The sequence below is a fragment of the Chenopodium quinoa genome, unplaced genomic scaffold (genome assembly GCF_001683475.1).
Source record: "Chenopodium quinoa cultivar QQ74 unplaced genomic scaffold, ASM168347v1, whole genome shotgun sequence".
Lineage (NCBI taxonomy): Eukaryota > Viridiplantae > Streptophyta > Magnoliopsida > Caryophyllales > Amaranthaceae > Chenopodium > Chenopodium quinoa.
Window position 1 is genome coordinate 5,116,442 of NW_018745684.1, and position 24,866 is coordinate 5,141,307.

Consider the following 24,866-nt stretch of genomic DNA (forward strand, 5'->3'; position numbering starts at 1 on the left):
AATGTTGCATTATCTATTGAGCTTATACTTTTAGAGTGGAAGCTAAAGAAACAATAATGTCTATATCTATTAAATATTGTTATATTAGGAATATCCAAGAGTAGTACGAAGTATACAACAATATTGATGCCAAAGTCAAGTTTCGGATTTTTAGTTTCATGCCTACTTAGTCCTAGTTTCTAGCTAGTATAATGAAAGGATGAAAAAAAAATAATGATATCATATGTAAATTTGGAGGAAATTTTTTTAATGAGAGGTTGATACGTAAGATTAGTGGAATTGATGACATAAGCATGTTTTGTTTTAGTAATACTCCCTCCGTTTTTAAATACTTGCTCCACTTTTATTTTCGGCTGTTTTTAAATACTTGCTCCATTTCCTTATTTGGAAAGGTTTTACAGTATTTAATTCATTTCTCTAAAATAGTGGATCCAACATAAATTATATTTTATTAATTTCATGTTCACTATCCTCCAATTTTCTTAACTACTTTTGGTTTTTATAATTTTTTAATTCTTCCACTAAGCCCACTACCTCCATATTTTATTACTTTCTCCAAATTCTCCTAAAACTCCGCGCATGGGGAAATAGAACAAGTATTCTAAAACGGAGGGAGCAGTTAATAGATAGGACTTAAGATTCGCAATAAATATTTAATCAAAATTATATTTACCCTCATCTTTAATTTTTTATTTTTTTTTTTTATTTTTTTTTTTTTTTTGAAACAAACCCTCATCTTTAATTATCCAAAATAAATATACCTACCTTATCCAATATACTTGGATTTTTTTTGGTGAGAACCTTATCTAATTAATATTATTCTATTATTAATTAATACATTCATCCAATTAATCCTTTTTTTTTTTATCTAAATCATAATATTTTAGACAAAAACATTTACCAAAAAGAGGTAGTTTACATTAAAAATAAAGATTTAGGTTCATCTTTAATTCTTTATTTAGTACTTTTATTTAAACCACATCTTAAGTATAGAGTAATCATGCTGTAGTAAATAAAATTCATAAATATTAAGATAAATGCAAGCTATAACAACCATAAGTCCTTGTCCAGAAAAAAAAAACCTAAGTCCATAAGAGCAATAATTTCAATATTATCCAAAAAAATCATGTAATTTTAGAAAGATAAACCTACTTTATTTGATCCATCATATTCACAAGCACAAAATTAAGATCAATCTTAAAGTGAACTGAAGTAAAGATGTAAAATGCAAATTTCTTATTCTACAAAATAATAAAAGAATTTTAATTTTTTATTTTTTTGGGAAAGAATCAAGGATTAATCCAGAAATAAATCTACTGCACTTAATTTTATTTTAATACTACGTACAATATTTCATACTGTATAAATTTTTTAAAAATTGATTTTTATTTTTTTTTATTTTTTTTTTTTTACAAAAATTTGTTTTTTCTACATATATATTTTATTTTCATTTTTATTATGATTTTCTTAAATAGAATTAATTTTAATAAGATTTCATATCAATAATGTTAAATTTAAACAAATAAGGTTCGTTGCAACGGATAAATATCACAAAAATAATCCTTTTTTTTTTTCGGTAACCACATAAAATAAGTATCCTCCATGATAACACAGAGCCACTTCATTACACAAAATAGGTATACTTTGCGTGCAACAAGATGTTAAACTCAGTAATTTAAAGTAAACGATCTGCTGTCCTCAAAAAAAAAAAAAAAAAAAAAAAAGTAAACGATCTGTTTGTTCATATAATTAAAGTAATTTTGGTTTCGTAAGCTCACATAACAAAAGAAGTTACAATATTTTAGAGGAAAACTATGTCAATTTTCAGACAATTTTGACAAAACAAGTTAATTAATTTCTTATAAATAAGTTTATCTTAAATAAATTCAGATTATTTCAAACAATTTTAAAAGTTTGGATAATAAATTAATATAAATTCAATTTAGTCCAAATAACATATTATACGTTTAGATAAAATAATATTAGTTCAAATAAATGTAATTCGGCAAAGTTTATATTTTACTAGTATAATTTCAAACAAAATTAGATGAACGAAGCTGAATCTTAAGATGTTTCTATAGCTATTGTTTGAAAAATGATTACCATATTATTTTAATGATAAACAATATGATCGATCCGTTTTTTCACACTATAAATTGGACACAATTAGTATTCTAAAATCTACAATGCAAATATAATTTTTGAAAATTTTAATCCAACATTAAAAAAAATATATTTTTCGAGAAACTATAAAATAAGAATAAAAAATGCATAAATGAAACTAAAAATTTGATAAATTAATAAAATGTTGATAATAATATTTTATAGCAAAAGTAAAGTAATATAATTAATTACTTGGAGAAAAATACATCAATTATAAATTATATAATCATTAAAATATTATGGTAGTCACATTTTAAAGGATGTACAGAATTTTCATGAATATTATACTCTTACTAATTTGTAAGTTTTATTTCCTTTAAAAAAGCCCCACCAATTCTGTTTAATTACCTCCATCAATCACCCTTTTCTTTCCGATACTCAAAGAACACTCTCTTTTCTCTTTAGTTCCAAGTTTCCCACCTTTTCTTTTTCTCTCAACAATGGCAAAAACCAACAAAAATGGCGGACCTTCAAACACCAAAGGCTTAATACTGTGCTTCGGAGAGATGCTGATCGACTTTGTTCCAACAGTCTCCGGCGTTTCCCTAGCCGAAGCCCCGGCATTTCTTAAGGCACCCGGTGGCGCTCCCGCGAATGTTGCAATCGCGGTTTCGAGGCTCGGTGGTAAAGTCGCCTTCATCGGAAAGCTCGGCGATGATGAGTTTGGTCATATGCTCGCCGGAATTCTCAAGAAAAACGGTGTTTCCGATGATGGTTTAACGTTCGATCAAAGCGCGAGAACTGCCCTCGCTTTCGTTACGTTGAGAGCTGATGGTGAAAGGGAATTCATGTTTTATAGGAACCCGAGTGCTGACATGCTTCTTACTCCTAATGAGCTTAACCTCAACCTTATCCGTTCGGTAATTTTTATTTTCTTTCGAAACATTAATAACACCAATCAATAGATATGTGACATTTTTTAGTAGGCTTAACAAGGACATCACGTTAATTATAATACACATACACTACATAATTCGGTTTAACTTTTTTTTTTTTTCTTTTTGACGGGATAGTATAGCTAACATTTTTAAGATTTTTTTCTTTTTTTCGTAATAATTTTGTAATAGTAATGTAACTTTACGTGACTAGATAACTTTGGGATCATTTAGTACAACTGTTAAAGTAATTTTGTTTGCGTACATTTTAAAAAATTGAGGGTATGTTCCAATAATAATCGTTACAATGGGCGCAATTTCTTGAATGTACGGTTTGATTTTGTTGAATTACGACTTCATTGTTTATGAAATTGGATAAAAGTCTAATAAGCACTTTTACTTTGCTTAGGCCAAGGTATTTCACTATGGTTCAATAAGTTTGATCGTCGAGCCAAGTAGATCAGCCCATCTAAAAGCAATGGAGGAAGCCAAAAAGGCCGGAGCATTGCTCTCATATGATCCCAACCTTAGGCTACCTTTGTGGCCTTCCGAGAAGGAGGCTCGTGAGAAGATCTTCAGCATCTGGGACAAGGCCGACGTGATCAAGATCAGCGATAACGAGCTCGAATTTCTCACAAAAACCAACACCATCGATGATGCTACGGCGTTGTCGTTGTGGCATCCTAATTTGAAGCTTCTCTTGGTCACTCTTGGTGATCATGGTTGTAGATACTACACCAAGGTAAAGAAAATAATCAAATAAAAGATTGTCTTTTATTTTCCGTTCTTTTTTATCTTCCTACTTTCAGCTCTTTTAAAAATATAGAAAATTCTCAATTTTATCGCTCTTTACATTAGTTGTAAAAGTTTCTTAGCTACACGCACCATATTAAATACTCCGTATAAGAGTTTTTGATTTAGACATGGGTACGTACGTAGTGACTAGTGACGGTATGTCGAGTTTATGTACCCCATATTATTAGGAGGGTATGTAGAAGGGTTGTTGGGATGTCTAGTTTATAAGGCGACTACTAGATACTCGAATAAATTATATAAATCCTAGCAAGAACAAGACAACCAAATATATGGACCACGATTTTACAAATGTGTACATGAATCATGATTATGCATATTTTAATCATCTATAATCATGCCAAGTGGAAAATTAAAAATGATAATATAGAATTTTTTGTTTATTTATGTGCAAGTCTAAGTCAAAGTAGTCATTAAATTATTCTATTTTTTTTGTGTTACAGAAGTTCAAGGGAAGTGTGGATGCATTCAAGGTGAATGCAGTTGACACAACCGGTGCTGGTGACTCCTTTGTTGGTGCCTTATTAGGCAAAATTGTTGATGACCTTTCTGTTATCGAGGTAAATTCTTATCTACATATATACTACTTTTTCAATTCTTTTTATTCTATCATTGAGACGATTTAAACAACATCTTATGATTATGTTTTGTTATAAATACGGAGTATAAATTATTTAGTCAAAACAATCAATCAATCAATAACTTAATACTAAAAGTGAAAGCAAAGCAATGATTACACATGTCATCCAATGGTTGGAATTTTTTTCCTCCACTTTATAATTTTTTTTTTCTTTGGTCTATCCTTCATAAAAAGTATTTATAGCCTCTAATATCCACCTTCTACTTTGACAATTATATTTTTTCCATATAAACTCAAACTTTTTTTTTTTTTTTTTTTTTGGCTAAAGGATACAAACAGACTTCATATTAATACTAAAGCTAATTAAGTTAACCGCTGCTTCTCCAACAATTTGATAAGCTCGCTGGACACGGTGACGATCCGCCTTGTATATACTACAAACCTGAAAGGATGAGCCTAGTTGTTTAATTTTCTGGATGAGCCAAAGGTAATCAACGTTACCATGACCGTCCCCCCTCAGAAGGGTCACAAGATTATAAGAATCAATGAAAACTGTGAGGGAATGAAACCCTTGATCAAAGGCCCATTGTAACCCATACATGCAGGCCATTGCCTCCGCATGTAAAGCCGAGGAACAAACACCAAAGTTACTGCCACCTATGATATGATCATCCAACGGGTCCCCATTATCCATGCACCAACCCATCCCAGCTTGTTGACTATCTTTAAACCAAGAACCATCAATTTGTAGAGAAAGTAAAGCACTCCCTTGGATACCCAGACCAAGTTGCGCTACGTAAAACCTAGGCGGAGGAGAGGCACCACCGTCATCCCCAGCAACGGAAGCGTCCGCGTCAACAAAGATTGTATGAGAATCCATAACCTCCGCAAATTGAGAATCAAACGGCCGGGTAGCATTAGAATTCCTAAAATTCTAGAATTCCGACATAACCAAAGACTCCAAAGTGTACCGACGAAGGTACCTAAGCGAGTACTAGAAGGCCCATCCTGACTAATGAAAAGTCGGATATAATCTTGGATCCAATCAGAGAGAGAAAGGTCTCCATTAAATTCTGAGCGGATACCGAGGCATCCACCCCTCCAAATTGTTCGTTCACTAGAGCACATCCTAAAGATGTGTTGTAAATCCTCTGGTTCTGAATGACACAGATCACAGAACACATCCTGAATCGGAACTCCTCTATGATGAAGTTCCACCTTGACTGCAAGAGCTCGATGAAGCAATTTCCATAAAAACAACTTCCATTTAGGATGCAACTGGAGAGACCAAATTACTTTCCAGAAAGCGCTTGTATTAGAATGTGTGGAAGCAGGAGAGAGTTGTTGTTGAAGCATTGCATAACGAAATATTTTTATATCTATATATTTTACATTAAGTAATTTTGTTATAAAATGAGCACAAATAAGTAGTATAGTAGGATACTATAATTCTTTTTTTAGTATATAATTATTAAATTAATGTTGCACTTCACTATATAATTTAGTAAAATCCGTGTATTGCACGGGACTTTAACTACGATTAGTTTGTAAATAATGTCAAAAATCAAAATGTGTTAACTTAAAAAAAAAATAGAGAAAGTACTAAAGTAGACATTATACTCGCGATCACTTAAGAAAGTTCGTGATGTTTATTCAAAAAGATTGTGTATGTCCAAAATATGATTTTCAATATAAAATCTAAACTTCTTAGGATAGTTGGTAGGAATTGCCCATTTCAATTATCATATGTTGTTTATATATTTTTATTTTGCATATTTGTATTTTTAGTATCGTTTTTATATTTGTTGAGTTGAGTCATTACTTCATAATTTTATAATCACTGTATTAAAGAAAAAATTGTGCATTGTACGAGCTTCCGGGATTTAATCTAGCTTAGTTCTCTTAATAAATTTAAGTTCTTTTTTTAAAGTAAAAAGTATCGTATTTTGACTATAAATCTCATGGATTTATTCAGGATGAACCACGATTGAAGGAAGCTTTAAAATTCGCCAACGCATGCGGAGCCATTACAACCACCAAGAAGGGTGCAATCCCAGCTCTTCCCACCGAAGCCGAGGCCTTGGAGCTCATCAATAAGGCGTCTCAATGGAAGACGATACACGTACAATAGATGTATGCAACACCCACATAACAACATTTGTAATAAAGTTGTCACTACACATGAAAGGATGAAAAAAATTGAGTGGGAAAAAAGGTCAGCTGAATGTGGAGGAATAATGGAACTTAGGCGATAATTTTTCATTGAGAACTTTGTTTTAAAATTTTCGATGATGTTATGAATATGAAGAATTTTATTTGAGGTATAATTTTAAATTTGATACAGAAAGTAGCCAAAACGTACCATACTTGACCATTTCTACAAAATACGAAGTAAAAATTGGGCATACAATTAAAAATAAATACGAAATACGGAGTATATTTTTTCTTATAAGAGAACATATATACGTAATTACAAAACCATTTGAATGTTTAAAATCAAGAAAAAATATTTATATTATAATTATAAATCTTTATTTTTTGAACAATACTCCATAGTATCGATCTATAGATAGATAGACTCAAAGATTATAGGTTGTCTAAAAGAATCTAATTCTTTGAATTTTATTATAGGTTGTCTAAAAGAAACTAATTCTATGGTTTGAGACATATTAGACAACCTATAATATGGTTATATAATCAAAAAAACAATACTCCCTAAGAAAAATACTCCATAGTTTGTGAGGTAAAAAAACAATCATTACTCCATAGTATCGATTTATAGATAGATGGACTCAAAATATATAATAAATAAATATAATTAATTTTCCAGACAAATTAATGCTTCACAAAAAAAATAATGTAGAGTTTAAAAGGGAAGATTCCTTCTAAAAAAAGATTTGATTTTAGTGTAATAGATGGATAAAATTATATTAAGCAGCTGAAAACATAAATCAATCTTAAATTGAATTCTTGTCAAAAATTACTCCCTCTGTCCCAATGTACTAGTTTGACTTTATTTTTATATAATTAAATATTAATGAAAATTATTTTTAAAATTATATTATGAAACTTTATATTAAAACCTATTTAACAACATATCTTATGATAAAATATATTTTTATTATGTTAGTAAAAAATTATAGTCAAACCTAATGTATGAATGGTGAAAAAAAAGTCCAATGTCTCAAGTATTATGGGACGGAGGGAGTAAGTAATAATGTAAATTTCTTTTTCTACAAGAAAGAAAAGAATTTTTTTTTTTTTAAACATAGATATTTAATAATTGATAAGATTATTGCCAAATTAAAAGGATATTTATACATATTTCCCTTTATCCCAATCTTAAATTCTTAATTAATACATAATCCTTCCTAAAAGTTTGATACATATAATCCGTAATCAATATCTTTTCGTATTCTATCCACAAGACCACAATATAAGTTTTAATTACATTAAAATACAGTAATTCTTTATTTTATTTATCCAAAAATAATTCATCAAATTGATTGGAAATTTCTTATCTAATTCATCTTTTTATTGGGAGCATTAATCCTAATTGGATCAACACAAAATATGGTCCCCACCCCAATAACTTTCGTAAGTTTCAAGTCAATAAAATAAAATAAGATAAATAAATAAAACATCATCATTTATCATAATTATATCCAACCTAATCCTACCCACTAATTTTCACTATTAATCCCACTAATCCCTCCCAAATTAAAACTCCTAATAATAATATTCTCCTAATAAATCCCAATTTTTAATTTTTCCCTTAAATAAAACCAACCAAAAATAGTCCTTAAAAAATCCCACCCTCCTCTTTAAATACCCCCTTCCAATCACCTTCTTCTCTCTCAAATTTCAACTTTCTCTCTCTAAATATTGAACTTTCTCTCTCTAAATATTGAACTTTCTCTCTCTACTTTCTTCCTCTCTCAACAATGGCAGAAACCACCAACAACGGCGGACTCTCAAACAATGGCGCCGATTCCAAAGGCTTAGTCGTGAGTTTCGGAGAGATGTTGATCGACTTTGTTCCGACAGTTTCAGGCGTTTCTCTAGCCGAAGCGCCGGGATTCCTTAAAGCTCCCGGCGGCGCTCCGGCGAACGTTGCGATCGCCGTTGCGAGGCTCGGCGGTAAAGCCGCCTTCGTCGGAAAACTCGGCGATGATGAGTTTGGTCTCATGCTCGCCGGAATTCTCAAGAAAAACGGTGTTTCCGGCGACGGTTTAACGTTCGATCAAGGTGCGAGAACTGCTCTCGCTTTCGTTACGCTGAAAGCTGATGGTGAAAGAGAATTCATGTTTTACCGGAATCCGAGTGCTGATATGCTTCTTACTCCCGATGAGCTCAACCTCGACCTTATTCGATCGGTAATCTTTCTTTTCTTTTGAAACATTAATTACATCAATCAATGCGTGATTATTCTAATTTTTAAAGCATATTTGACGGTATAGTATTATGAGTTTGTTTTATCGAGTGTGGATGAATGCGATCTAATTTATTTTAGTAGATGTGAACGTTTGTATAAAATTATAAAAATAAAAAAAAAATTAAAAGTTGACGTGGTTGTAGATATACGTCTTGATCAATTGACTTTAGTTCTTATGTTGCGTAAATAATTTTAATTTGATCATATTCAATGTACATAGATTTGTCTAAAACTTCATACCACGAGATCTAAACAAGAACTTCATTAAATTCGATTGATGTTATTAATTCGTTACGAACTTGTATAAGTCGTATTAGGGTGGGACTTGTGGCCTTGTGGGAGTATCTTACTAGAGTGGTAGATCTTTTGTCTGTTTGGTGTACAACTACAAAGGACTATGATTTTGCTGTTATGATAATTTTTTTTTTTGGATTAGTGTAGAAAATATTGTTAGATGTCACGTGATATCACGCGCTATAGTGGGACCCACTGTTTGCAGATGTGTAGGAGTATATCACATGGGCTCCACCTCCAAATCAGTAATAACAATATGGAAATATGGATTCCTTTGACTTTAAAAATAATTCATAAATCAAGAACATTATTTTCAGCCATAAATATGCACATTAATTAATCGATTGCATGAACATTTTCTTGGTTTATTATGTTTATGAAAATGTGTATAATTTTATAAGAAGGTTGTCTAAAAGAATCTAATTCTTTGAATTTTATTGAAAATTATGACGAGTAGTAGGCTGTCTTGTTTCGAATATTTAATTAATCAAGCTTTCTTTCTGTCCTTTGTTGAAGAATATATTCTGATGTACCCTTTTCGATTTAGATACGGAAATAATAGCTACATATACTAATCAATTATCGGCATAGCAAATTTGCGTATCCGTAAAGGGTGTGCATGTCTTGCTTGTACTCCATAACTTCTTTTAGTACCAGAATTACTAATGCATTATGTATAGGATAACCAATTTTGAGTTTTTCTTCAAAGATTTGGTATAACAGTCCTAAAAACATTAGCCCGTGATTTATTGAAAAAAGCAACAAGATTAAGCTTATTGGTTCATCGTTAAATACGATGACAATTTACCAGAAAACAAAAGACCCACCTCATAATCAATTCTCACCTTGTTTGTTGGTCCTACGTTAAGTTAAAGGGTCAGAAAACCAGTGTTCTTTATATTAACGCCCTATTTCTTCGTGACGCTTTTTTTCTTTTTATTTGACGCCGTCCCATTTGCCTTTTGTATTATTATTCAATAAACAATAATTATTGAATAATAATAATGTTAGGTGGATATGTAATCAAAGTGGACTTGCAATATAATTTAATTTGGACAAGTTGTAAAGGCACTGCATGCAAAATGACTAATTGCTTGCTTAATCAAATAATTAAGGAGTCAAGTTGTTAATTTTAATATTTTTAGTAACTTTGTGTGACTAGACCACTTTGGACTAATTTAGCATTTTGTTTGCGTACATTGTTTGAAGGTGGTAAAAGCAAATTTTTCGTATTTTGTTGATGGTAAAAGTCAAAATAATCTTGTTTGAAATTGTTAAGATTAATTCACACAAATTCTTGTATTAGACAGTTTTGAGTTTAATGATTCACGACCTCAATGTTTATGAAATCGGATAACCAATGTTTGAATTTTTGCTTTTTGGTTTGAGATTGGACGATCATATAATTGATAAAAGTCTAATGGGTATTTTTCGTTTCAAATTGCAGGCTAAGGTGTTTCATTATGGTTCTATTAGTTTGATCGTCGAGCCATGTAGGTCAGCCCATTTGAAAGCAATGGAGGAAGCCAAAAAGGCTGGAGCTTTGCTCTCATATGATCCCAACCTTAGGCTACCTTTGTGGCCTTCCGCCAAGGAGGCTCGTGAGCAGATCTTGAGCATCTGGGACAAGGCCGAGGTGATCAAGATCAGTGACAACGAGCTTGAGTTCCTCACAGAAAGCAACACCGTCGATGATGCTACTGCGATGTCATTGTGGCACTCTAATTTGAAGCTTCTCTTGGTCACTCTTGGTGACCATGGTTGCAGATACTACACCAAGGTACATCTCTCTTTCCTTAAGTCCACATCATGACATCGTATAATTGGTGCTTGTGATTTGATTCTAATTGTCTATAATTGATTAGTTAACAAATCATATAATTTCAGCATTAGACACCAATTTTCTGTATTACACTTGTTCTCTGTATACCATTAATTTAGCTTGGTGTCGAGGCATGACTAGTGTAATATACAAATACAAATGAACAATTTTTACATAGAATATCCCATGGCATGGACCACAACAACAACGACAATGACATTGCATGTGGGAACGACATTTAAATCTAATTATAGATGAAGTCATCTGTTTGAGTTTCGTTGACATTAAGTCTTCAATAAAGTGTGATGTCCTTTTCCATGCTTCATGCAACATTTTAGTGTAAACCTTATTATATGGTATGGAACTTTATACTGGCTTTCCACTCGAATTATCCTTTCCCGTGGTCATATATCAAGTTAGTAAACGCCCAGAACCACTCTTAATATACCATATTAAGAGCCCAGATCACCCCTCTATAAACAATACGGAGTCGTGATGGTGTGTCGAATCTAATTAATCAAATTATTAGGAGATATGTTGGAGAAGGGTTGTTGGGATGTTATTGTTGGGTTGGGTGTTTTAGTCTATAAGACAGATAACTAGATACTCTAGCAAGAACAGGACAAGATGAAATTGACCATCAATTTTCAAATTTTGTGCATGAATCGTGACTATGTATAATTTAATCATCTGTAATCTTGTGGGAAAATTATAAATAATAGAATATTCAATTATTAGGTGCAAGGCCAATATGTCTTAATCAAAGCCGTCACTAAATTATAATATATTTTTGTGTTACAGAACTTCAAGGGAAGTGTGGAGGCATTCAAGGTGAATGCAGTTGACACTACCGGTGCTGGTGACTCCTTTGTTGGTGCCTTGTTAGGCAAAATCGTCGATGATCACTCTATTATCGAGGTAAATTCTACTTCCCTCGTTTATTATTTGTTTGCACACTTCATTAATAAATCTAAGTTCTGTTTTCCAAGTAAAAGTATCGTCTTCTAACTGTATATCTCATGAACATTTTCAGGATGAACCACGATTGAAGGAAGCTTTGAAATTCGCCAACGCATGTGGAGCCATTACAACCACCAAGAAGGGTGCAATCCCAGCTCTACCAACAGAAGCCGAAGCCTTTGAGCTCATCAAGAAGGCTTCTCAGTGATTTCATACTGTTAATTCATTTGTGTGTTAGATCTCTTGGTTTGCTTGGTATTTTCGGGATTTGATTAGTGAATTGAAGAGAATTAGGAAGTTGTGGGGGAAAATTCAACTCTAAAATTTTCTCCACTGTGTAAGGATAAACAAGTCTTTTATATAAGTATTGATAAATAAATATTTTGAATTATGCTTCGGTTTGCAATTCAAAGAGGCAATTATAGATGTCAATGGCGTGCTTTACTTTACCTTTCTAAATTTAAAACATTATGGTTGAAGGATATTATTATGTGGGTCTAACTTCAAAAACAAGTCTTTATTTTGCTCGTTTTAGAAAATTATTGGCAACACCATTTTTTGTTTATTTCATTTAAAAGCAACTTCTGAAAGGTATATTTGTCTAAAACTGTCTAATTAAAGTTCTTTATTTAAGGTAGCACTGGTATTGAACACACAAGTCAGACTAAAAGAGTTAATTTTGTTTTTACCCTCAATTATTAAACTAATTCTATCCTCATTCAATTAATTCATAAAGGAAATTGAAGTTCAAGAATTCCAAAATGTATAAAAGAGAATGAGAAGGAAATACTGGAAGAAAGTAGTGGTGTTACTTACAGAAAAAATATTTTATACAAAAAAAAATATATAATTGATGGTTATTTTCAGTTTATGAAATAATAAGTTTTCCAAATAACAATGATTTCCATAATATGAGATCAAACCACTAATGACTGTAATGAGGGTAAAGTGTAAGCATTTTTAACCACAAATTAAGCATTTGATTTTGGCTTAACATTAAAATTTGTTGTATTTGTGAGAACATAGTTTTCAGTACACATTTCACATAAAGGTGCGTCAAAATCAATTACACATGTGCCAAACCAGTTTCCGTACTACTCCGTAAGTGTGTTGAGAATCTTCAAACTCATTGAAAGGAAAAAAAGACCAAATTGCTGTCTATGTCAGTTATTATGTAGTCCATGACATATTCAGTTTTAACCAAAATTGATGATGATTTCAGGCATTTCACTAATTTCATCCTACACCCGGGTAAAATTTTACACCCACTCACATTCTTCTTCGTTTGGCAAAAAGGGGAGCAAAAGTTTAAGATGGATACTCGACATTCATTTAAAAATGCTCTAAAACCAAAATGGAGTAGAACAAATGAACAATATAAATGTTGCAATTTATCTTCCACAACAAAAGGAAAAATTAGTAATATTAACCACCTATCTCCCTCAACCTCGCCAACTCAAGCGCAACTCGAACATCAGTCGCAACAGTTAGCCGCCACTCAGACCACCGTCAACAACAACATTAAATTGCCCAAATCGCGGGTGGGGGGGAGGGCAGGAGGTTTTGAGGGTGGTGGAGTGCTGGTCGGCGTTTTCCGGGGGTGGGGGAAGGGTGGGAAGGGGGTGGGTGGGGTACTGGGGTGTTTCCGGTGGGGGATGGGGGAGGCGTGGGGGGCTGGGAAGGGGTTTCATTTTATTTTTTTTGGTACTGTTTTGTTTTTAATTTTTTTTTTTTAACTAATGAAATTGTGACAAGTGTCATTTAAGAAAATAAATAAATAAGAGGTAACTTTTTAATCAGGCCACCGGTCATTTGGCCTGTTAAAAGAAAATGCCTTTTAAAGTTGGTATTATTTAAAAATAATCAAAAGTTGGGATTAATAAAACCAATTTTTCCAAAAAAAAATGTTGGAATTACAATTTACAATTGACATCACAATTCAACCATTGGACTTTTAACTACTACGATAAGGTGATACTAGCTACTACAATGCAATTGCTTGTGGATAGCATTCACTGACCTCCATTTGCAAGGACCTCCAAACTTGTTTACATTTTTCATGTTTCTCTTGCACCTGAACCCAAAACGCTTTTGCCCACGGTTCGTTGTGACCTTCCATACTCAGGTCGTACGGCACTGAAAAACTGTAACCATATTCATGTAAGCAAACATATTCCAGAATTTGTGATGCAGGACTTTTTTAAAAGAAATCTGAAAAAAAAAAAAAAAAAAAAAGATTGTTTCTGTATTTGGTGGAAATGCCAGAATTAAAATTCATCCTCAATCTTACCTAAGCCACTTTATAACATGACACATTTTAGAGATTACTCCAGAATATGGAAATGATTAAATGGTATTTGCTGTTGCAATATCAAGTTGACATACTTAGAGCACATTGGGACGTCCATGATCTACATATCTTGCTTTAACTTTATAATGCACCAGAAATATTATCATTCATTGGTACCACTCAATTTACAGAAATGACTTAAATTGATCATTTAGCCAATCTGACTTCTATTAGCAGCAGATAGAAAAACTGAGCAACTCAGACTTCTGTGCTAACAATTCTCTATTCAGTATTATCTGAGCTAGACTAAGTAATCACCATAGACCGATGCTGATTATTATCGGTGTTTGGGCAATGGAAAAATAAAGCAAGAAGAAAGTGCCAGTTTAAGCCATCAGCTCATGTGAAAGTAAGCATGAAAGTTAAGTATTTCAAGTCAGAATGTGTCTGTCAAAGTTTTAACCAGTAAAAATAAAACAGAAATAAGTTCCACTGATTAGCACAAATACATACAAAGTTTTAAACTTGCCAAAGTATGCTAGAGCCAAGTTTTTAGTAGAAAATAAAGTTTGTACTCAGCATGAAGTATGCATACTGCCTCCTTTTGGGAAAGAGATAACCTAATTGATTTAGAACCGGTAGAAAAAGTATGGCACAAGGCAGATTGGTGAAATTATGTAAGTTTGCTTTCAGGGGTAAACATGTGTGAGAAAGATAATATACAAAATCCCGGCTTACCTCATTAGCTCCTCTGTTGGTAAGGTATTGCTAAACGAGGTACTTCTGCAGGATAGAAGAGCAAAAGTCACTCAATATGCTCTAAGTCTATCACCAGAAACATCATTATATTATACGCAAACGTGTGAAAGGCATTAGGAATGTTTATATCAATACAATGCCAGCTACTGATCTGCAGAGCTAGAGTGCTAGACAATAGTTAAAGATGACTCAAGAATTTCGATGCATGCTCTTCAAGTTGTTACTGATAATAATCACAGGTTTCTGATGATACAACTCATACAAGTGCAACAAGGTAGGATCCATTTTATAAACTTTGGAAAATACGAAGAAGTGCAGCAGTTCAAAATCAAGAAATCACTGTTTCATTTCTAGTTTTCACCTAAGTTCACATGCTCAGAAGGATGAGCAAGAGAAACTTCTATTAGTTACAAAAATTTTATGTACGTGCTCTGTTCAAATACCAGCTTAAAAAGAACATTCAGGTATTAGAAAATCAAGGCATAAGCTGCAGAAATAGGAGAAGAAATGAAGACATAACTGTGAGAATGGAAAATCAAAGAGTACCAAAGGATTGAGCAATTGAGCTTTCTTAGTTATGAGAATGAAACGTGTCGAATGTTAATGAAAACTCACTAGACCTTGACTTTTTGCACACTATTGTGATCATTAATATGAAACCGCCTCCTATATGTATTTGCTCCAAATCCACACTTTTCAACAGATATCTCATCATACTTTATAATCTCTGGGAGCATATCATATAATTCAGTGTATCAAGACGAAGGCCAGTTTCAAAGGTGGAAATTTACTCTTGTAATTTTAAAACTATGAGAACATCCTCACTCTATATTATTCAGTTCATGTTATTTTACATCAGTAAGCTAGATCTCTAAGGTCCCAAGCCTCTCTAGTCTCTAGTCTGTAAAGTCTAGACCCATGGTCAATCCAGTACTCTTCGTGTTTAGAGTCTCACAGGATCCTTCACAACAGTCAACTCTCAGTTTCAGCTAAACACGGAAGAAAGCATTGAGAAAAACAGAACAGAAACATATTTGAGGTTCAAAGGCAGCAGACCTGTGGACTAGAACTTTGTAAAGGCGAAGAGGCTTGGTTGAGAGATTATAGATAGCATCTGAAATATGGTCCTTGTCAAACAGGTACACCACTGGATATCCAAGAAGCCATCTGAATACAATTAAGAGCTACACTTAAAAGCAATGCTTATATTCTCCAGAAAATATCTAAATAAAAGCAACCAGCATTAAAAAAATTTCTTCAGCGCACAAACTCTTAATTAAAAACATGCCACATGATAAGCCTGACATGAATTCTGTGCTTCAAGAAACAAAATCCAGAACCAAGATGTAGAGGTCATGCACAGATGTTGGGAGTAGAGAAAGGAAAATATATTGTACATATCTTCAAGTAGCCTTTTCCTCATATTTTTAGAACCAGATCTAGGGCAACGAAGTACCGAACCAGCGTAAAAACAATATAGAAAAAGAGTAAGTGGTCAAGTGGAGTTGTTCTTTCTTCTACCTCAGACCTATTTTTTTTTTATTATTATAAATTTATGTTGTCAATTATGGGATTAAGTCCATGAACAATTTGCATTGTTATTGACATAGAGACAATGATATTTAAAACATGCTTGACAGAACCAGCAGATCTTTAAAGTGTTGTATTGTTACAAATTTACAATCTACCAGAAACATAAAACTTTTTCAGCATATATTGGTTGGTTAACAGGTTAGTGTCTGGGCAAGGCTAGCATAAGTCACCCTAAAGAGCCATGAGCTTACAATCAAACTGGATAATAATCAGGATAGAATTCACTGGGAAGAGCATACTTCTAGGTCCACATTTCTACAATTGCAAGTGTTTGAAACATGACCATAACTACAGTACTGAAAAATTGAGAGGGTCAGGAATCACCCGTTTAGAGTTGGTATTGTGATTTGATAGTCTTGCATGCAGCTACTGAAATCAAGAACTTCCAAGAATTGGCAAAGATTAGAAGAAGATTTAGCATATTTCTGGTGGTCTTTACTTTGTCCTGGCAAAGCATCACTATTAACACCATCAGAAGTAAACACCGATGAGAACAGATTTTGAACAGACACCAACTCCTTGATAGCTGGGCTCCCAACAGCTGTTGATATCATCTGAAAGACAAAAGCTAAGGAGGTCAAAGAGCGAAAAAATTTAAGCAACATGCAAACAGCTTAAACATTGCTGTTCTCTACAGCTACCTCAGGAGGATCCTGCTCAAGGTCAACAAAATACTGTTTTGCATCCGAGCTTAAACTCCAGGTAACATATTCAGCAAATTCCCTGACATTTAACAGGTAGATCATATCTTCAATAACCATTACTCTTAACTGCTGGAAAATAGTAGACTCCTGAAAGAGAGAATTGTTAGACAATACTTGTTTATGGAAAAAAAGTCATGACTTCTTTTTAGAACTTGTTGTTTGGTTGGAGGTAAATAGCATGGGAAATTCTATTTCCTAGGAAATGGAAAAATCATGTGTTGTTTGGTTGACACAAATTTATCAAAGTGGGGGAAATGGAAATTCCAAGGGAAGTTTCATTTCCCATGAAACATGGGAAATAACTTACCAAGTCCCCCCCCCCCTTGGTAAGTCACAATTCCTATGATTATTGTGGGGCCTACTTGCATTATTATCACTAATAATTTAATCTCTTACTTTCTCTCTCCAAATTTGTTAACTTAAATAAAATTATCAAGTTAACTAATAAAACATAGGAAATAAATTCCTAGAAAATCAAAGTTCCTATATTATCAACCAAACAAACTTAAGTTAATTCCTAGGAAATGGACAAGGGAAATTACTTCCCATGAAATATAGTTTCCTATGGGAACTCATTTCCCATGTCAACCAAACAACACCTTAAATGTAATGCAAGAGAGGTATACGGTTTCCAAGAAATTCAAATTGCTTGTGGACTTGCGGTAAGCATACGATAATAGATTGATAGGTGCCTGGCCTTTGAAAACCTTTAATATGGTAAATAATTTTTTTTTCCACATACTAAGTCACTCAAGATCTATGAAGAAGGATGTTGCTAACACAAAAAATTGTGCCTATACCATACAGTACATGAAAATTCTCGTTAATGTTAAAAATTGATTGAAACAGTTTTTGAAATTACTTCCTCTTCTACAAAGCAATTGACCACAATTGACTTCGGATGCAAAATCTCATGAAGTTCGGCTATTACTTTCTATCATCAATGCATTATAGTACAAAGTTTGAGATAGTCATAGTAAACATAAAAATTGCAAAAGAAAGAAGTGCAACATAATTGAGACTAGATTTATTACTATGAAGAGATCAATGACTCAATAGTCACAAAAATGTTTTCTTGCTTTCTAGCATATCCTTCACCGCCACTCATATTATTAGTCATATAGTCTCTCTAATAGGAAAAGTAGATCAACTGATCACTACAATTTTAAATTTCCGTTACATTTTTGTATAGTTTCTGATATCTAATGCTACATTGCTACCTACTACATAAATTAATTACACTAGACTCGAACACAGGTACAAGTTCAATTGTCAAATTCAGTTATAATAGAAATTTCTGGTCGTAATTAAGTGTCAAGTGTCCATACCCACGTCAGAGTGTTAGTTCAAATAATTAAAGATCCAAACAAAACGAGAAGTTTTGAAGCAAAAACCTTGTGAATAAGGTCAATAAGGGAACACAAATGCTCTTGCAGCTCAGGCATCTTCCCACCATAGTCAACCATCACAAGAGGCCTCATTCCTGAACATAATGCCAAAACATCTACAACACCAAATTCATAAAGTCACTGATTTTACATCATTTATGTTTCATTTTCTCTAATACCATCATTATATTATGCAAATCAACTAATAAAAAATCAATGCACATAAAAATCAAATTTTTCCCTAAAAAGACAAAATTTTAGAGCATACAGCAAAATTCTATTTCATAAAAGCCTGAAATAATCATGAATAATTCACATATAAAATCACTGAAATGGGATTATTAATCCAGAAGTGGGTATGCTATAAATTGAACAAAAATTGCAAAGTAAACATCAAATTGATAGGAAAATGTAAACACATCCCAGAAACCCAGAAATGAAATTGAAGTTTGGGGAGCAAACCAATCTCAAGACGAAGCTTTGATGAAGATTTAAGGCGCCATTTGATTTGAGAAAGACCCTTATTTAAGACCCTTAATGCTTCTTCCATCTGCGCGCGCTCCATGATCGATTGATCAGGCTACAATTGCTCCGACTACCTTAATAAAAATTCAATTGGACTTAGTTTCACTAGTTCGTACGGTCATTTTTTTATTTTTATTTTTTTTTTTTTTTTTTTTTTTTTATGTTTTTTTCCCCCTTGTGACCATAGAAGTGGAGAAAATCCAAGTTAGGCCAGTTTTTTTGAGTTGTTCTGCTTTACTCTGCCCTGTCCTACTCGGCTTTGCTGAAATCTGCTCTACTATATTATCTGTTCTGCTCTGTTTAAAAATAATAATTAACTATTTAGAAGAAATATAAATTAAATCTAATTATTTAGTAATTTGATGGGTTAGAGGTTATTTAGAAGAAATGGGAGGAAATTAGAGTCTAATTAAGTTAATTAGAGGGTAATTAAGGAAATGGGTTTCCTCTCGCAAAAAAAAAAAAAAATGAACGTGGTGGTTTTTTTTAACCAAAAAGCTTTTAAAAGGTTTTATTTCGCAAAATGGTGCTTTTAAAAGGTTTTTTCAGACAAATTTTCCCTCTTATAAATCTTGTTATTAGAAATTTTGTGTACTTTGTGTTCCTTTAATGTGAAGAACAAAAAGGAAAAAATAAATTAAATTCTTTCCTCTCAAGGGTCAACCCTCACGAAAGGTTGGATTTGATTGATTTTTTAATTTTCATTTCGAAGTCACGTGTTTGATACCTTGTACATTGTAGGGATAAATTTTGTATTACTTCAATTATCCTTGCTAAAATTCGCAAAATTACACTCATTGACACCAACTTAAGAGTTTCTTGCAAATATTGACACGAACTTGTGTTATTTGTTAGATTGACACTAACTTGCCCAAAAAAGAATAAAATTGACCTTAAAGGTGCTAAACATTTAATAATACTCTACATATGACATCTACATAGTCTTATCTTTGCAACGCATTAAGAACTTTTTGAAGCAAATGACTATTGCAAAGGAATTTTATACTTGTAGAAGGGTTGAAAGTTACGTAAAATTACTGATTTAGTGTCATTTATGTCAATTTTGTAATTTTTGTAGCAAGTTGGTGTTAATTTAGCACGCGATATAAGTTGGTGGCAACGATTACAAAACTTCACAAAATTAGTTTTAATGATTGTAATTTTGCCAATTTATAGTCCCATTCCCTAATTGCTACTCCGTATTTTAGTATAATCCCTCGCTAACTTTGAAGTCCTCATTTGTTTCACAATTAACATATGGAGTAGGCACTAGGCCGTAAGGGAACGTCTAGGAGCCACGCAAAACAGAGAGAATTCCAATGCTAATTATATCACTAATTTATCATATTACTTCGTTCAGTACTTCAGTTACTTCAGTAAATCAGTAGCTCTAATTCATATCATCAAAATTCCAAGAAATCGGGTATTTCATCATGTAATCTCTGTTTTAATTCTAATATCGGAGTAAATATTTGTACATTGTACTGTACTTTATAGAAATTTGGTTAAATTTCTTTTTGCAATTCATGTTAAGCAAGGATTTGTAAGAAACCATGACCATTGTTGCTGACAATGACAAAATTCTTGAGGGTATTTCACAATGTAATCTTTCTACATTGGAATTATTGTGTAACCAGTTATTATTGCCATCCATGTATGTCTGCAACTTTTTTTTCTTTTTAAATTTGTGGGGTTGGCGTTGGGGGTGGGGGATGTAGACAGAGGTGTCAATTCAGATGATTGGATCAGGTCTGGTGAAGTCGGGTTGGGTTGGGGCAATTTTTAAAGTTGAATGATGCTAAAATATTGTGTCCGCGCGAGTCCAAATCTGAATCAGATATTTTTCGAGTCGGTTTGGATCGGATCGGGTTGGGTGTGGTTGTGACACCTCTAGATATAGTGGAGTGTGAGGTTGTTTGTTTGTCTTGGGCTATATTGCATGGAAATGGTGGGGTTTTGGAAAGGTTGGGGGTTTCACCCCGGGAAAACCTTGGTCTCAAAAGTTTCTGTGCAACGTAGGTCTTATGATGGTAAGATGGTCTTATTTATAAATTTGTAAATTGGAATGGTGGTATTTTTAGAATTGGGATGAATATGATCAAATCTAACCAGCTAATTCCGGGTTTGAGTTAGCTTGAGGATGAGCAATGATAGTAGAAATGTAGAATATTTCTTTTGATTCTTTAAATTTAGTTGAACATAGAATTGTAGCATAACAATCTCATTTAAGAAGTTAGGACATTCGAAGTCTAGCTCAATAGAATGAAATAAAAGGATCTGGATTTGGTCTATTTTGCTAAGCAAACTAGGGTATCTATTGACTAAGTTAAGCATGAAAAAGTTGGGAGTATGAAGTTGCCTACAATCTGAATGCTTTTTACCTCACTAAATCTTAGCCTTTATCATTGGTAGAAAGTATGTCTTGACACTTGAGCAATTGGATCAAAGTTTCAAACCAAGTTTTGTGATCCCATTTAAGATATACTTAATTTAGTTTCAACCCATTTCGGCTTAGTTTTATATTCCTATGAGATGCACAATGCCATCATTGTATGACCATAGTAGCGTGTGGCAGGCATCTAGGTACCTAATTCTGAAATCTAAGGTTTAGGATGTTAGACTCGACAAATCAGGGTGTCTTCAGAATTTTTTATTAATGGGGCAAGGGGGCTAAGATAATAGCGGGTATATTTCTGTTACGTGACTGTGAGTTAGCGAGAATATAATCAAAATCATTAAACTCATTTTCTTTCTTAATTACTAGTTCTGAACCTGGCTCGTTTTTGTAAATTTTGTTGCAGATGTATAGCACTGTGGGATCTCAGCCTGGTATGCTGAGATCTCCTGCTAATCCCCAGCTCATTGCATTTGGAACTGCGTTCTCTGCAGCCAGTTCTGGATATATCTGAGGTGGTTTGGGTGCATATGGGGAGATTTTTCTAGGTTCCAGCTCCGAGTATGTGCAAATCAATGTAAGTACAATCAATCAATCAATTAAAGCCTTAAATGTAAGTACAATTTTGTTTAAATTTAACACCCTTAATGTCTTGGATGTCTCTTCAAATGTTTCCTATAGACTTCCAATGTATGATGTCAATGAACCAGATTTGTATATCCCATTGGTGGTATTCGTTACATATGTCTTCCTGGCTGCCTTTACCCAGGTTCTTGTGGAAATTAGGAAACAAGCTGTTAGTGTTTAAGATAATTTTTCTCTACTTATTAAAATTTACATTGTAGCACTTGAAAGAAATGGATGGAGAGACAACGTACTTTAATTTTCTAGATTTTCACACCGTTATTGGTCTGAGATATCAAGAGATGAGAAAAAAAACTTGAGGGTAGGGGAAAGGGATTGTGGACTGGTCTTGAAGAATTAATTAGGGAAGAGCAGTCAGCTACTTTTCCTTGGGCAGCAGGAAAGTGCCCCCGCTAACATTGTGCTTCTGATGGCTATCATTTACTGGATAGTTGTGGAATTTACTTGAGCTACTCGTACCATTTTATGATGCATTGGACCAGTCGTTCTACATGGACCTTCTTAGTAAAGAACTAGACAGAAGAAAGTTCTTTTTGCTGAAGTGAGATGTTCTGATTCAGATAGGCATCACTATCTCATGTTCTTCATTGCTTTGGTTCGGTTCCCAGTTTTAGTTGGCTTGGTAATGTCAGTGCTTACTGGCTTCTCTGAGCTGGAACACAGGCTACTGCTGCAGTTCATTTAGGAGTTCTAGGTTTCATAAGTCCAGGCATCTGTTTTCCCCTTTCTTTTTCCCACTTCCTCGACGGCCTAGCTCTGAAATATCTAATTTGGTTAGGGTTGTAATTTCATTCTTTATCTAGACTTCCCCACTTGCTATGATGTGACATGAGGAATTATGAAGTATTTGATGGCATAGTGCAAGTAACATAAATGATATTATCAGTTTATGAAGTAATCATCTTTATTTACTTTAAATAATTTGTTATCAATACACAGTTATTCTCATCTGGTTTTATCTCATTACAAACGGTTATGACTAAACGAAAGACATTGTAATTACTTCTGCTTGCTAGCTGCTGCTTCCTCCTATTGTAAAAATTCGACACTTTGCCCTGCACATTCCGGAGCTGGGCGTTGACCTCCTTCGCACATAGTAACATTTTTCAGACACTTGAGACAATTGTGAGATAGGCTCCCTGTCACCTTTGCCTTTTGAATGCCAAACTCTGGGGTACACCTCCCACCAAAAAGTTGTGATTGAGGAACACATGCCTCCAAGGAGCACCAAGCCTCACACCAAAACTCCTTGGAATTGGTCCAGAAAGCTGGTTGTGACTCAGGTAAATTGCTGTCAACCTCTCCATTGTGGCTAAATTTGCTGGTAGGTGGCCTGTTAGGCGGTTTTCCTGCACATCAAGCACTTCAAGATGTGTGGATTCACCCGCAAATTTGGGAACCTGTAGCTCTGTAAACCAGTTGACTGACAAATTCAGACTAACAACCTCGGGTAAGCTGACGATTCCTCTGATTCTGCCACTGAATCTGTTATCACTCAGGTCCAACAATCTGAGGTTTTGGAGCTCATATATTGAGTGAATACTCCCTGAAAGTACATTGTGGCTCAGAGACAATGTTCTCAAACTTGTTGGAAGCTGAGGGAGGATCCCAAATAGTTGGTTGCTGCTGAGGTCTAATGTGTGGAGCTGCCATAACCCTGCCAAATTGGGGATACGCCCAGAAAATCCATTGCTTGCCATTCTTAAGGACTCGAGGCTCCTAAAGTTGGTGAGCCAAGTAGGTATCAAGCCGGTAAGTTTGTTACGCGAGACATCTAGCTCTTGGATCCTTTTCAGTCTTCTTAGTCCTAGTGGTAAGCTGCCCGTAAAGAAATTGTCAGACATCACAAGTGCAGTTAACTTGTTAAGCTTGGTAACACTGTCGGGAATTGGGCCTCGAAACTTGTTTCTGCTCAAGTTAAGGATGGTGAGCTCAGTCAGGTTCCCAATGTCACTAGTGAGAAATCCATCATACCCGACACCATCCAGGTCAAGTATTGTGATACGGCTGCTTGAGTTGTCCTCAGGAATCGAGCAGAGGATCCCAAGGAAGTGAGCCCCTGTGCTCTCACAAGGGTCAAGTGCAAAATCCCAGGTGCTGATAAATGAATTGCTTGGAATAGAGTTGGGATCAATCCCTTCCTTTAAGGCCCGAAGGACATCTATCTCTGAGCTTAAGGTAGTCGAGTGAACTGACATCGATCTGAAAATGGCAAGAACAACCATTGTGATGAAGTAGAAGGACATTTTCTGGTGCTCTTTGTTTTCCATTGGTATACAAATGTTTTGTGTTATAGTAAATGTGCTTGAATTGATGAAGTTTGTAGCAATGATGCTGTTTATATATAGACAAAGTCGAAGTTGAGAGGGAGAAAAAGAAAGTAACATGTAAAACTTCATATCAAGATCCTGTTAATATTATCAAGTGTGATAATAAATAATTTATAAGCTTAAGAAGATGGTGAATCATTTGTTTTGGCAGTTTGGAATAAATTAAGGCATCAATAGAAGAGGTCAGATCAACCTAAACTTCTTTGTTAAATTCTCTGTTTTTTGTTTCTTTCTTTGGATGAAATTGTTATTGCTTTCTTTAATCATTATGTCTAGGTGTAACATAGGTCCATAG

General features: G+C 33.7%; 4 protein-coding genes across 4 annotated transcripts; 2 read left to right on the top strand and 2 right to left on the bottom strand.

Annotated features, from left to right (window-relative positions):
• The first annotated feature begins 2,463 nt into the window (after nucleotides 1–2,463).
• On the top strand, nucleotides 2,464–6,778 carry LOC110718125 (probable fructokinase-1). Its single transcript, XM_021896924.1, has 4 exons — nucleotides 2,464–3,023; nucleotides 3,448–3,780; nucleotides 4,295–4,411; nucleotides 6,407–6,778. Exons 1-4 carry the CDS (start codon nucleotides 2,604–2,606, stop codon nucleotides 6,560–6,562), a joined length of 1,026 nt encoding a protein of 341 aa, XP_021752616.1. The 5' UTR covers nucleotides 2,464–2,603; the 3' UTR covers nucleotides 6,563–6,778.
• A 1,496-nt stretch (nucleotides 6,779–8,274) lies between these two features.
• On the top strand, nucleotides 8,275–12,374 carry LOC110717401 (probable fructokinase-4). The gene is made up of 4 exons (XM_021896084.1): nucleotides 8,275–8,807; nucleotides 10,608–10,940; nucleotides 11,784–11,900; nucleotides 12,016–12,374. Exons 1-4 carry the CDS (start codon nucleotides 8,376–8,378, stop codon nucleotides 12,148–12,150), a joined length of 1,017 nt encoding a protein of 338 aa, XP_021751776.1. The 5' UTR covers nucleotides 8,275–8,375; the 3' UTR covers nucleotides 12,151–12,374.
• Nucleotides 12,375–12,920: 546 nt separating this feature from the next.
• On the bottom strand, nucleotides 12,921–19,648 carry LOC110717921. Its single transcript, XM_021896717.1, has 7 exons — nucleotides 19,139–19,648; nucleotides 18,683–18,792; nucleotides 17,226–17,375; nucleotides 16,909–17,138; nucleotides 16,048–16,158; nucleotides 14,971–15,015; nucleotides 12,921–14,086 (listed from the first exon to the last, which is right to left on the bottom strand). Exons 1-7 carry the CDS (start codon nucleotides 19,239–19,241, stop codon nucleotides 13,927–13,929), a joined length of 909 nt encoding a protein of 302 aa, XP_021752409.1. The 5' UTR covers nucleotides 19,242–19,648; the 3' UTR covers nucleotides 12,921–13,926.
• Nucleotides 19,649–23,383: 3,735 nt separating this feature from the next.
• LOC110717977 (leucine-rich repeat receptor-like serine/threonine-protein kinase BAM2) lies at nucleotides 23,384–24,511 on the bottom strand. Its single transcript, XM_021896780.1, has one exon. The coding sequence runs from the start codon at nucleotides 24,509–24,511 to the stop codon at nucleotides 23,384–23,386; it is 1,128 nt and encodes a 375-aa protein (XP_021752472.1).
• Between the last annotated feature and the right edge of the window lie 355 nt (nucleotides 24,512–24,866).

Coding starts and splice junctions, on each gene's coding strand:
- LOC110718125 (XM_021896924.1), top strand. CDS start 2,604: ATGGCAAAAACCAACAAAAATGGCGGACCTTCAAACACCAAAGGCTTA. Junction 3,024..3,447: donor ACCTCAACCTTATCCGTTCG/GTAATTTTTATT, acceptor TACTTTGCTTAG/GCCAAGGTATTTCACTATGG. Junction 4,412..6,406: donor ATGACCTTTCTGTTATCGAG/GTAAATTCTTAT, acceptor GGATTTATTCAG/GATGAACCACGATTGAAGGA.
- LOC110717401 (XM_021896084.1), top strand. CDS start 8,376: ATGGCAGAAACCACCAACAACGGCGGACTCTCAAACAATGGCGCCGAT. Junction 10,941..11,783: donor GTTGCAGATACTACACCAAG/GTACATCTCTCT, acceptor TTTGTGTTACAG/AACTTCAAGGGAAGTGTGGA. Junction 11,901..12,015: donor ATGATCACTCTATTATCGAG/GTAAATTCTACT, acceptor GAACATTTTCAG/GATGAACCACGATTGAAGGA.
- LOC110717921 (XM_021896717.1), bottom strand. CDS start 19,241: ATGGAGCGCGCGCAGATGGAAGAAGCATTAAGGGTCTTAAATAAGGGT. Junction 16,159..16,908: donor ACAATACCAACTCTAAACGG/GTGATTCCTGAC, acceptor AATTGTATTCAG/ATGGCTTCTTGGATATCCAG. Junction 15,016..16,047: donor TACAAAGTTCTAGTCCACAG/GTCTGCTGCCTT, acceptor TCTATCCTGCAG/AAGTACCTCGTTTAGCAATA.
- LOC110717977 (XM_021896780.1), bottom strand. CDS start 24,511: ATGGAAAACAAAGAGCACCAGAAAATGTCCTTCTACTTCATCACAATG.